Raw genomic sequence first — 12,232 nt, 5'->3', positions numbered from 1 at the left:
TGGCGGTGCCATTACGGCCAACCAATAAAAGCCATACAAGTAGAAAAGAAATAAAAAAAAGCACACAAAAACGACACAACATAGGATAAAGTCCAAACCTGGGTGTGCGTCGTTGTGGGCACCGTCGACGGGAACTGTTGTATGGGTGTGCATCGTTGTGTGTCATTGTGGGTCGTTGTGCGTCACTGTGGCTGGGAGATTTGCCAGCGTAAAGAGGTTGTGGAAGTGTGGGAGATGAAGAACTTCTCTTGTAGAAGTTTCGAAAGTGTGGGAGATGAAGAAAAATCAAGAACATACCTATTGGGAATCAAGAGTCAATTTTGGGTTGGGTAAAAAATATTCTTTTGGGAATGAAGAAAATCAACAAATGACAAAAAACCCTTTTCCCCATAGTCAAGGGAAATCAAAAGTCACTACATTTGCATGTGACAAATATGTCCCCACGTTGACAGCCATGTAGGTAATTTTTTACTAACAAAATTGTCCCTCTGTGTCACGTAAGCAACTTTTTTAACGATGATGGACGGAAGTTGACGGCAAGATATTTTTGTTACACTTTTAACGCTTTTGAGGATTAAATTTTGTATTTAAATCTTTCAGGGACAAATATTGAGACGAATTACACTTTTAAGGATAAAAGTGACTATTTATTCTAATTATAATTATTAATACATACATAAGGGAGCAGGGGTCGTGGCATGAAATGGCATACCTGACCCTAACCTTGACCTCACTTTTTTGAGTTAAGGAGAACTCAATCTTGATCTTGATCAAAGTAAATTTTTTCGTCAAAGTCAAGGCTAAGATGTATCCATAAGTTTTGATTTTATTTTCCATGCCTATTAATGGATTCAAATCACTAGTCCCACCAATCGAATTTTGGCATGTCATTTAAAATGAAACATGTATTTTACATCTAATCCCCATATTGCCCTTAAGAAATTCTTAACCCCATAGTCCAACAAATCATACAAAACTAACAACAAAACAATAAAAAGAAAGTATGCTGCACATTAAGAAACAATCCAATCAAAAACAGTATGCACTTGTATATCTGCTTGGGGTTGAAATCACATTTGTTGGATCAGGTCGAGAATCTAGAATGAGGGTTGAATAGATTCTTTCAAAATCTTTATCAATTTGTTCTTAATGCCGATAAAAATCACCCCTTTAAATCAATCAAATTTTTTTCAAAAGATATTTAGAAAACATAAACTTCAGTAATTAAAACGTGTAAAAGCAAAATCTATTATGGTAGCCCTTGAGATTAATTCCACCACCAACATGATTACAAGACTCGAAGTTATAGAGAATAAGAGAATTATACAAATGATTAATGTGTATTTTTTTTATCTAAAAGTTTTTTTTTTATTATGGCATAACTAATCAAGTAATTAGGCACAAATGATTAACGTGTTGGAATTAAGGTTAACGTTTGGGTATTATCTAAGTTTGATATTTGACAGAAACAATTCTTGATCAATTTTTTTTATTTTTTGGCCGAATTTCAAATTAATCCAAATTCCTTTTCTTTGATAAATAAAAAGATTAAAATAAAAAAACTCAAATACACTAAGAAAATGTCAATAAATACGCTTGGTGGTAGTCTTAACAAAAGTACAAGCCCATTATAGTAGTAATTCACTTATGGACATTACTATTGTCATTCCCAAATAGCTATTAAAATCCTTCACCTTTTCAAAAAGTTATTTCTTTACCAAAATTTTATTGACATCTCAATAAGATTTTGTTGACATATATGATGGAAGTTTCCATTACATATTTGGATAAGATACTAGTCTTTTCTAGATAAACAATGAAAATATTTTTTCTTTGGTATATCTTCACAAGAGAAATATTAGGAACACATATTTTGTTAATACTCTCTTGAAAACATATTGTTTTTTTATTGGTTAATATTTATCAAAATTAAAAATTTTATGAGTCTCACATTATTTTTTACTTTTACAATTTTCAATAACTTTTAGCAAATTAGAGTAATTGTGTTTGAAGAAGTGTGTATATAGAACTTTTCATCTCAATAATGGGTCGGTTTATTTAAACTTATTTATTAAAAAAATTTATTTTAATAAAATAAATAAATTTTATTTTTTAGTGTGTTATCTAAATGTTTATGTTAAAAAATATTTTATTTATTTATTTTGATAAACAAATTATATCTGTTTATTAAATGAGTGTTTTTTTTTAAGTATTTATTTTAAAATTTCTTATTTTAAATTTAAACAAATTGATCCAATATGTTGATACGCAACAATATTTTAGTAAAAAGAAATAAAATTCTGAAAAGCTGCCAACAATAATGGAAAGACAGCTAGTTTTGGAAATATGGGCCATAATGAGCAATTGTTGAATTACTATTTGGGCCTCTTGTTGGGCCTTGGTGAGTTGGTTCGGTGGAGTTCTATCATGGACCAAAAAATATACGGAGAAAGGAATTCTTCAATAAAGATTAGGGTTTTAAAGTGACGCAACCTCTCTCTCTTCTTTTCTTCAGTTCGGTGGAGGGAGGGAGCCGTAGCAGCGGAAGCTCTAGCTTGGGTAGCGAATCACAATGGTGAGTGTTGTTGCCTAATCTCCTCTTCACAATGGTTTCGATCCTTTTTCTTTCGACATTTTACTTGAATTAACTCTCCAATCTGTATGAAATGACCTGGTTTAGTCCAATTTCTGTTATATTTGAACAAATAGTTTAGTTTTTTGTAATCATAGAGTGTTGCAATCTGTTTAGAATTTAGATTCAGATCCGTGTTTCAAATCACGGCGTCGCTGTTCGTTTATTAACAGATTCATGCCATATAAAGGGTTGAATGGGGTTTCTTTAGATTTCGTTTTGCACATGAAACTGAAAGAAGATTGGATTTTGAATATTATCTGTTTTCTGTGTATGCTACAAAAATAAAAATTATGTTGGCAGCGTAGGAATTCGTATGTTGTAGCCCCGAGTTTTATTTGTTTAGTGTTAGATTTGATATTCAAGATTTTTTATTTTTAATTAATTTTTGTTTGAGCTTTGAACTTCAATTTATGATTGTAACAGGCGAGAGGATTAAAGAAGCATCTGAAGAGGCTTAATGCCCCAAAGCATTGGATGCTTGACAAACTGGGTGGTGCATTTGTAAGTGAAAATTTCTTTATCTTTTGAAAAGTTTTCAAGGATGCATTTCAAAGATTTATGTGGACTTTTTTTTCTTGTTTAGGCTCCTAAGCCCTCATCTGGACCACACAAATCGAGGGAATGCCTGCCACTCATACTCATTTTGCGAAACCGGCTGAAGTATGCTCTAACATACCGTGAAGTCATTGCTATTCTGATGCAGCGACATGTCCTTGTTGATGGCAAAGTCAGGACTGACAAAACATACCCTGCTGGTTTTATGGGTATGTATGTAGTTTGTGAAAATTAAGAATTGCTGCTTCCTTCATGTTATCAATTCAATATGCTATTTCTTTTTTGCGTGTGGTAATTCATTATTATTGTTGTTGTTGTTTTGCTTATTGAAATATGACTTCAGCTACCCCTATAGTACAAGATAGAGTTTGTTTAGCACAATACTTTATGATTCTAGTCTACAATATCTATTGATTTGCTTTGAGGCATGATTTTTCTTCTGTTATTTTACTAAAATTATATTTTTTTATAGATGTTGTATCAATCCCTAAAACAAATGAGAACTTCCGCCTGCTGTATGACACCAAAGGTCGATTCCGTCTCCACTCAGTCAGGGATGACGAGGCTAAGGTACTCTTGGTTGGTTACGTTGAATTTTTTTCATCCTTCCCTACCCCTAGATGCTATTACACTATTCTTTGTGGATTCATTTTGTTAAGTTCTTGTTTGTATTATATCAACTTGGTGTTGAAGTTGATGCTTTTCTGAAGCATTGATTTTTTGGACTTGTGTAGTCCTTTGAATTTTTCGTTTGAAACCTAGTTCCCACTTAATGGTTATGATTCGCATGTCTTTCTTGTGTGATGGCAGTTCAAGCTTTGCAAAGTTCGCTCAGTGCAGTTTGGGCAAAAGGGTATCCCATACTTAAATACCTACGACGGTCGCACTATCCGCTACCCAGACCCTCTCATCAGGGCTAATGACACCATTAAGCTGGATTTGGAGGAGAACAAGATTGTTGATTTCATCAAATTTGATGTTGGGAATGTAGTCATGGTGACGGGTGGAAGGAATAGGGGTCGTGTTGGAGTGATCAAGAACAGAGAGAAGCATAAGGGAAGCTTTGAGACTATCCATGTTCAGGATGCTACTGGGCATGAATTTGCAACTCGAATGGGCAATGTGTTCACCATTGGCAAGGGAACAAAACCGTGGATATCTCTTCCCAAGGGTAAAGGTATTAAGCTATCAATCATTGAGGAAGCTAGGAAAAGGATTGCCGCCCAACAAGCAACTGCTGCTTAAATCTTTAGGATATGAATAGACTTTGAGTGCTTGGTAGTTTTTATTCAATGTTTTTGGTTTGTAATTTAATTTGTCTTTTGAGATTTTATCCGTTGAATTTTGTCTCTTAAATGCACTATAGAACTTTTATCGCGTCTGCTATATTCATGAAGGAATCTTTCCATTTCCTAGTTTTGATGTAGTTTAGTTGGATAAAATTACTTAAGTCCCCACTCTAAAATGTCTTAATAATAACTCTTGTTAAGGGACCGTGTTGGTATTGAATGTTATATGCGTACTATCTTGAATGATTCAATGCAACTTAAGAGTTGGTTTTTGCCGTTACCAATATTTTTAAGGGCGTGTTTGATTCTGTTGAAGTCCATTGAACGTCAATGTTGTGCGAGTGGTTGATTTACATTGAATGTCCGTTTGAGACTTGGGAGTGGAAAAAGAAACACAGATTGTGTTGTTCATTTCTTGTCGAAATTTTGCTGGAAATTTATATACTTTTCGTGAGGCCTTCTATGTGTACCGTGTAATATATGGTCTGTGGTCTATATAACTTCGTTTTAGCTGTTACTGTTGAAAGATTTGATATCATATTTAAACTGCCTAATCCTAAAATCTGTAACATTGTGTGAGGAACGTATTTTCTCACCGGGGACTAATTTCTTTAGGGAAAGATGGTTTAGATTGATACAACTCAATTAAAATTGTCACATCATGAATTTCTTTTTTAGCAAAATAAAATTATTAAAATAAAAATAGAATAAATTTTCTTTTCTCTCTCGCTTAACCTAATCATCTTCATCATTTGCACAAAAACAAAACCCTAATGCAATTGCTGCAACGTTGTTCTTCTTAGTCTGCCACTTTATCTTAAAACTTCTTACTGCTCTTTATTGATTTATTTTTTCAAACCACTTATCCAGTACTATATAAGCCAACAACGGGGAGAAGAATAAAAAAGAATCATTTGCACTAGAGCCGAGTGGCAACCAGAAATTATTAACAGCCTAAGAGGCTTCTCGTCTAATAAACAAGAACCTATATACTATGTTGTGGATTTCACATTACATTTTGGCCCATAATTTCAATACATTACGTTGCCAATTCATTTATAAATTTGTCAGTGCAGTTAGTTTTGTGATAGGCATAGACGGAATCAATTGATAAATCTCTACAAATACATGTACTGCAACAATTGTAGAGATTTTGTTCTTTTGCATAACATGAAGATGATTGAGTGAAGCACGATAACAATTTGTTTTTATATTTTTTCTATTTTAATGTAATAATTTTATTTTGTTAAAAAAGAAAATCTGATGTGATAATTCTAATTGAGGTGTATTAATCTAAACCGTTTATTAGTACGATTGGTTAGGATTTGTGCATATGCACTTTAGAGGAGCCGAATACAAGTTGTAAACTGAAGTTATTTTCAGTTGGGATTGTTTCCCTCCTTATTAAGCGTTTGTTTGTTTGGGTAAGTTTATTTATAAGCTCTTTTAGGGCAAAAAATAAATTTATCCAAACATGCCATTAAGCTTTCTTTTTTATATTACAAACAAAATATTGGAAAATACTATTTGGCAAGAAAGTAATTTTCGTGTAATTGCACGAATCAGTAATTTCTACCCAATTTCATTTATATATTTTAATTTTTAATTAATATTTATTAAAAAAATAAAATTGGTCCACATTAATGATTCCTGTGTTTCGTACCAAATCTTTTCGTAACCAATAGCATTACTCTTGAAATATTTACGGTAGCATTTTTTTTCTGCATTTGCTAGCATATAAACGTGTGTAACGCTTGAGTAGTTATATCTTTTTTCGTAATTAATTCATAGCAAGTTAATGTATTATTTTTATAAATAGGAAATAAAAGACGAAGCACACAACTAAACTCACAGGGATAAATCAGCCAAAACGGATTGAGAAAGAAAAGAATTAGAAGACGAAAACCAAAAAACCAGTAAAAGACGGAACCACATTTTTTGTGAATATTAATAAAATTGCTTCTAATGGTTTTGAGTCTGAATGAACAACACAATACCTCGCGATACTGCAGTCTCCATGCCATCTGTAATCCAAATAAAAAAGCTGAAAGCTCAGCTTTAGTGTTATTTATGTGATTTAAATATTAATATGCTTATATGTATTAGTTTTCATCATTCTTTAATTCAAACATTTATAACATGCTCAGCAAAATTTTGTGGTTGAAATTACCATGAATCTTATTAGAGAAAATGAAAGTTCTAAATAAAATAAATTTTCTTATACTTTATTTCTATACATTGTTGCCATTTCAGCTTCATGCTCTCCAGATAGCGTTGCACAACCGGGTGTTTGGCCTAAGGCTTTCAACTTTCAATTTCCTTTCAAAAAAAGTTATTAGGACGGGTAAATTTACCCTAGAAAGTAGGCTCTACCATGTTGTCATAATAAATAGAATAGTAGATTAATTGAGGTTGCACTTGCAACACATGATACTCGCGTTAACAATTATCTTATTGTCCGTGACTCAAAAATGGTCATGTTCTCAGCTAAACGACCAACAGCTACGGGGAGTTAGAAATGAAATAAACTAATAAAGGAATGGTTTAGGACTAGCTATTCTTTTTACCATTGAGTACTACGACAAGTACCAAGAAATTATAAATGACGAGTAGACATGTGTATCACGATGCTTTAAATAGGAGAGGTTCATGCAATCTTACAAAATTTCAAAGAATGTCAAGGTAATTTATTATATTTTATAATAGGAGAAATATATTTTTAGGGTGAAAATATTCTGCAATTTATTTCAAGGAAAATTAATTTTATCTACTTCCTTTTTCTTCCATCTCACTTCTATCTTTTTTTTTTTATCACATTCATTAGTGTCTCTTTCTACTTCTTTTCTTTTCTTTCTATTTCTCTCTTATTTTCATTTCGAATGTAAATATATCATTAGTCGTATTTTAAACAGGAAGAATGGATCCTCAAAGTCTCAAACCATGATAATATGCAACACTAAAAGTCAGATTCGCTGTGAATGTGAGCATGCACAACATGATCTTGACAACTTACTTTTCCATAAGTAGCTTTTTTATGTATAGTCCAAAAGGGCGAAGCTTCCCCGAAAATTGTACCTCTGTAAAGGAATAAAAGGTACACAGTGAGAATAATCGATTCTATTAGCTTGTTTGCATTGATGGTGCCACCAAGTTGGTCTTATATTGATCCTTTGTCGATCGAGGTAGATTTCCTTGTACTGGATAACTTGTGTAGACATTTGTGCACCTGGTGCTTTAACATCCATACGTTATTAAAAAGGGTTTAGAATTTTTACACGTACACACAACTCCTATATATATATATATATATATATATATATGTTTTCTTATAATTTATGTCAATTTCAGTTTTGATTCTTGTATTTTAAAAGTTTTGTTTTTAGAGTTTTTTTACAGTTTTATATATTTTTTAAAAATTGGTCCCACTCTGTGATTCTGATTATATTCTTTTATCGTTAATTATAATTTTGTTTTATTTAGTTAATTAGACGTCTTCTAATTTTAAAGTTTTGTTTTAGAATTTGAGCCTTTAAACCTAATTCAATTCCATAAAATTTACTTATAAGAATGATTTTTCTCCTTCTTATACACATTAATTTGACTATATTATTAGTCAATTTGAAATTTCTAACATACCTTTTACATTAAGGATTGATCATTTCAGAGCGTAAGATTTATAGGATTTGACATTTGTATGTTGTCCAATAACCAACTAAATAGTATGTTACTTAATAAGTCCAAGGACAATGTCTAAGATAGGTTTCAATGCCATCTAAGAATTTGAGTTTGATGTTAATTTAATTTCACTAAAAAATTCTATAAAAAAATAATTTTATTCGGCTTAAAAATAAATAAACACTAAATCTATTATGTTGCAATAAATGATGTGATATTGCTTAGTTATACACTTGTAGTACTATCTAAACCACTGAAATTGCAGCTCAATTCTTGTCTTCAAGGCATGAACTAATTTATCCGAACATATTTTATAATTCTAAAGAAGATTATCCAAAGGTGAAAAACAGATGCTTGGAATTTTTTATTGGTTATATATATAATTTAGTCCCTATATGTATAATAGATTATCAATTTTGTCCTTATAAGTAAAAACTTATTAAATTGATTTTTATACACGCAGACGTTATTGATTTGGTCTTATAACATTATATGTTAACTAATAACTTCCTTATATAATTTTTAATTTAGTCTCTACATATCTAACACTTTTTAAATTTCGTTTCTACAAATACCAACCAAATTAAGAATTTGATACACGTATAACGAACTAATCAAGAATGCCCAAGGGAGTTAATTGAGACAAGAACCAAACCGGTAACGTTTACAAGCATAAGAAACTATATATGAGTTTAATGGTTAATGATGGTGGAAACTACTTGTACGGTTGTCAAGTATAATTTATTATTGATATCACTTTTAGAATAATAATTATTATAAAAATTAATAAACAATAAAGTAAATTGTGATGGAATAAGAATGTAAAATTTTGTATAGTGTCTTTATTCTCAATCATTTAATATGTTTTTATGTATAAGGATCAAATTTGAAATTTGCTACTTATATACATGGATAAAATTATGTATTTGAATGAGTATTGAAAAAATAAATTTTAAATAAAATTAATTTTGAAATGATATTTTTATTATAAAAGTAATTTAATAATAAAATTTATCATAAATTTTTTTATCTAATGCAAAAAATTATCTAAAATTACTTTAACTCAAATTAGTCATAGACCCATGATTAATAAACGCATGAAAATCTATCAAAAATCACGTAAAACGGTATTTCAACATAATTTTAGAAAATCTAACATGAAATCAAACAAGTACCGTATGCATTCAACCTTTTCTTTATTTTATAAAAAAGAATATTGAAAGCTGTCTTTAACGATAAAGCGACTTGATTGTCGTGTTCCACGGGAATCCCAACTAATATTGGACCCAAGAATCTCCCTTTCCTAAACTTTTGGTACAAATGGCTGGACCTTAGAGGTAATATTTGCACTTTTCCTTACTAAGTTCTGATCGATACCCACGTGTAATTCGATGCTAGTAATACAATATGTATAAAAGTATTTTTATAACATGTTTCAACCATCAAATATTTTTTTTAATTGATTTTATATTCAGATTTTGTAATAAGCGTTTGATAAAATTTACCTAATAATATAACATATTAAAAATAACAAAAATGCTTAATATATATCTTTTTTTTTTCTTTTAGTTCACTTTCACTTTTTTTCTTTATTTATTCCTCCTTATCTTCTTTGTGTTCTCACATATAAAAATGGAGTACAATTACTCTAAAAATGATAAAGATAAATTCTCTGACGGATTCAAGATTCTAAATTATCAGGAATATATTATAAAAAATAAAATTAGTGTTTTAATTATATAAATATAGATAAAATAAAATATAAAAATACAAAATTTTATTTACAAATTTAATAAATTTTAAAAAAATAAGGAATGTAAGTGTATCCTCGAGCCAACGTAGGTCCGCCAGTAGGTAAACTCACGACCAGCATTACCGTATCGTGAAAAATGCAGCAGCACTGTTATGATTTTGATAGTAAGAAATCTCTATAATATGACATGTTTCATGATTTTCACGTTGTTAATTGCATTGTACTTTTGTAGTTTTGTAACATAGTACTAATGAACCGAGCAACTGAAGCAAGAAAAGAAACCTTGCCATGGACGGTATCAAATGTGCTTGTTGGAGACTGACTTAAATATTATTTTATTCATTAATTTTGATTTCAATTTTTGAAAAAATGTTTATGTAGTTATTATTTAATATCGACATAATATATATATATATGTATAATAATATTTTTTTACAGAAATATATATATATATATATATATATATATATATATATATATATATATATATATATATATATATAAAATCATAATGACCATTTCAATCATTCTAAAGTTACGTATAACATGACATGCTAAGTATGTCATGTCATTAATAAGTAAAAATAAATATTTAAAAAATATTAAAACTTGTAAAAAAATTAATAAAAAACAAATTAAATTTAATCATATTTATAAAAAGAAAAAAATATGTTTTCTGATTTTCTCCTTTAGAACGTTCTTCAACGATGATCATCGTCGACTGGTTAGTGTCTCGGAATATTCACTTGTAAGCTATAACAACTACGAAAAATAATTGCTTTACTTTGAGTAAGAATAATGAAATAAAAATAATAATAAAAGTGGACCTATACCATATGCGATTTTCGTCCCGCACTCACACGATGTGTGTTCCTTTTAGCTGTTGCCAGTTAGCAGCATCTTCTATTCTTTTCCTTCTACTTTTTGTGGTTAATCCTTCGAGTTTTTTACATTCAAGTTCTCATTGCCCAATATTTTAGTAGTAATCAACAACGGCAAAAGCTTATTCACTTATCTTACATAAAGCAAGTCGTGTACCATGCGAAAGCATTATTTTACTTGATGTTGCTCTTGAATTAATATTGTCAATGGAAAATAAAATTTGAAAAGTAACCCATTTGTTGTTTCCAATTAGAACTCAGTTTTGGATAAAACTTTGGTGAAAACATGATTTTTAGAGGTAAACTATGTTGATCTTGTTGTCATGATCACAATCAAACATGAATAATATATGAATTAATCATTCACGAATCACAATTTACAAACATGTATAATCTCAAACAAATTAAGTCTCAACATGTGAATTCACACCGTCCTTGAGAACTTATTCGTGTGATACGCAAGTATCTCAAAATATAACATGCTCTTTCCAAAATCAATTTGGGACAACATAACTAATAAGCTCTTTGTGAGAAAATTCAGGAACTCACATAGAGAGAGAGAAAGGAAAGTGTAGGATATTCTTTACTCTCTAAACCTTCTTCAATATAAAGGTTAATAATAATTAATCAAAAATATTTTGTAATAATATAATTAAATAGGTAATAATTCCAATTAAAATATGACATTAATTCACATTAAAAAATGTAATAAATTTGATTAAAGAGATGCATTATCCTTTTGAAATATTTAACCTAAATATATAACAATCTTTTAAATATTTTAAAAGATTAAAGAAGAGATTTAAAAAAATGTTAAGTTAAAAGACATTTGTGTCTTAAGATAAATCATGAACATTAATTATTTTGATTGGATGCAAATAAATATAAAGATTAAGAACCGTATCTTATGCAATATTAGATCATATCTATTAAATTTGCATCGAAGTTCCAAATAGAAGCAAACATTCTTTATGATCTGATATAACATTTAAGGAAACATTTAAGAACTTCATTGAATATTATGTGTTTGAGATTTATTTTGCAGGAGCTATCTTACACGACATTCCCCTAGGATCTATTGAATCCTAAGAAGCATAAAGAAACATTCAACACTTTGAAGTTCAAACATTATCAAAAGACATACCCTATTGTGGCAGACATGTTATGACAAAAAGTATATGGTTTCCCGTTGAAGTATTCTTCAAGGAAGCTAAATAGAGTGATTTTCCAACATGAAGAAGGACGTGCATTTAATGCAAACATTAAATGTTCCAATGACCACACTTTGCAAACGCGAGCTCAAGTAAGGATTTCTATTCGTTTAGAGACAACAAACACTTGAAGAAGACCTATAATTATCAGAAGCTTTAAAGAAATGGGTTATGAACCTAAATGCTCTACCATTTAAATTCTTTTTGTAAAAGATTTTTTTGTATATTCTTGT

General features: G+C 29.9%; 1 protein-coding gene across 1 annotated transcript; it reads left to right on the top strand.

The window, feature by feature from the left end:
* The first annotated feature begins 2,444 nt into the window (after positions 1 to 2,444).
* On the top strand, positions 2,445 to 4,576 carry LOC100795220 (40S ribosomal protein S4-1). Its single transcript, XM_003547884.5, has 5 exons — positions 2,445 to 2,575; positions 3,059 to 3,136; positions 3,219 to 3,399; positions 3,663 to 3,760; positions 4,001 to 4,576. Exons 1-5 carry the CDS (start codon positions 2,573 to 2,575, stop codon positions 4,433 to 4,435), a joined length of 795 nt encoding a protein of 264 aa, XP_003547932.1. The 5' UTR covers positions 2,445 to 2,572; the 3' UTR covers positions 4,436 to 4,576.
* The last annotated feature ends 7,656 nt before the right edge of the window (positions 4,577 to 12,232 follow it).

Source organism: Glycine max, chromosome 16 (assembly GCF_000004515.6).
Source record: "Glycine max cultivar Williams 82 chromosome 16, Glycine_max_v4.0, whole genome shotgun sequence".
NCBI lineage: Eukaryota > Viridiplantae > Streptophyta > Magnoliopsida > Fabales > Fabaceae > Glycine > Glycine max.
Note: the sequence above shows the minus strand (reverse complement) of the source record. Positions and strands in the feature narration are given on the sequence as shown.

What these genes read in the sequence shown, in the direction of transcription:
- LOC100795220 (XM_003547884.5), top strand. An exon ending in ACAAACTGGGTGGTGCATTT is followed by an intron (nt 3,137 to 3,218) that starts GTAAGTGAAAAT and finishes TTTCTTGTTTAG; the next exon opens with GCTCCTAAGCCCTCATCTGG. An exon ending in ATACCCTGCTGGTTTTATGG is followed by an intron (nt 3,400 to 3,662) that starts GTATGTATGTAG and finishes ATTTTTTTATAG; the next exon opens with ATGTTGTATCAATCCCTAAA.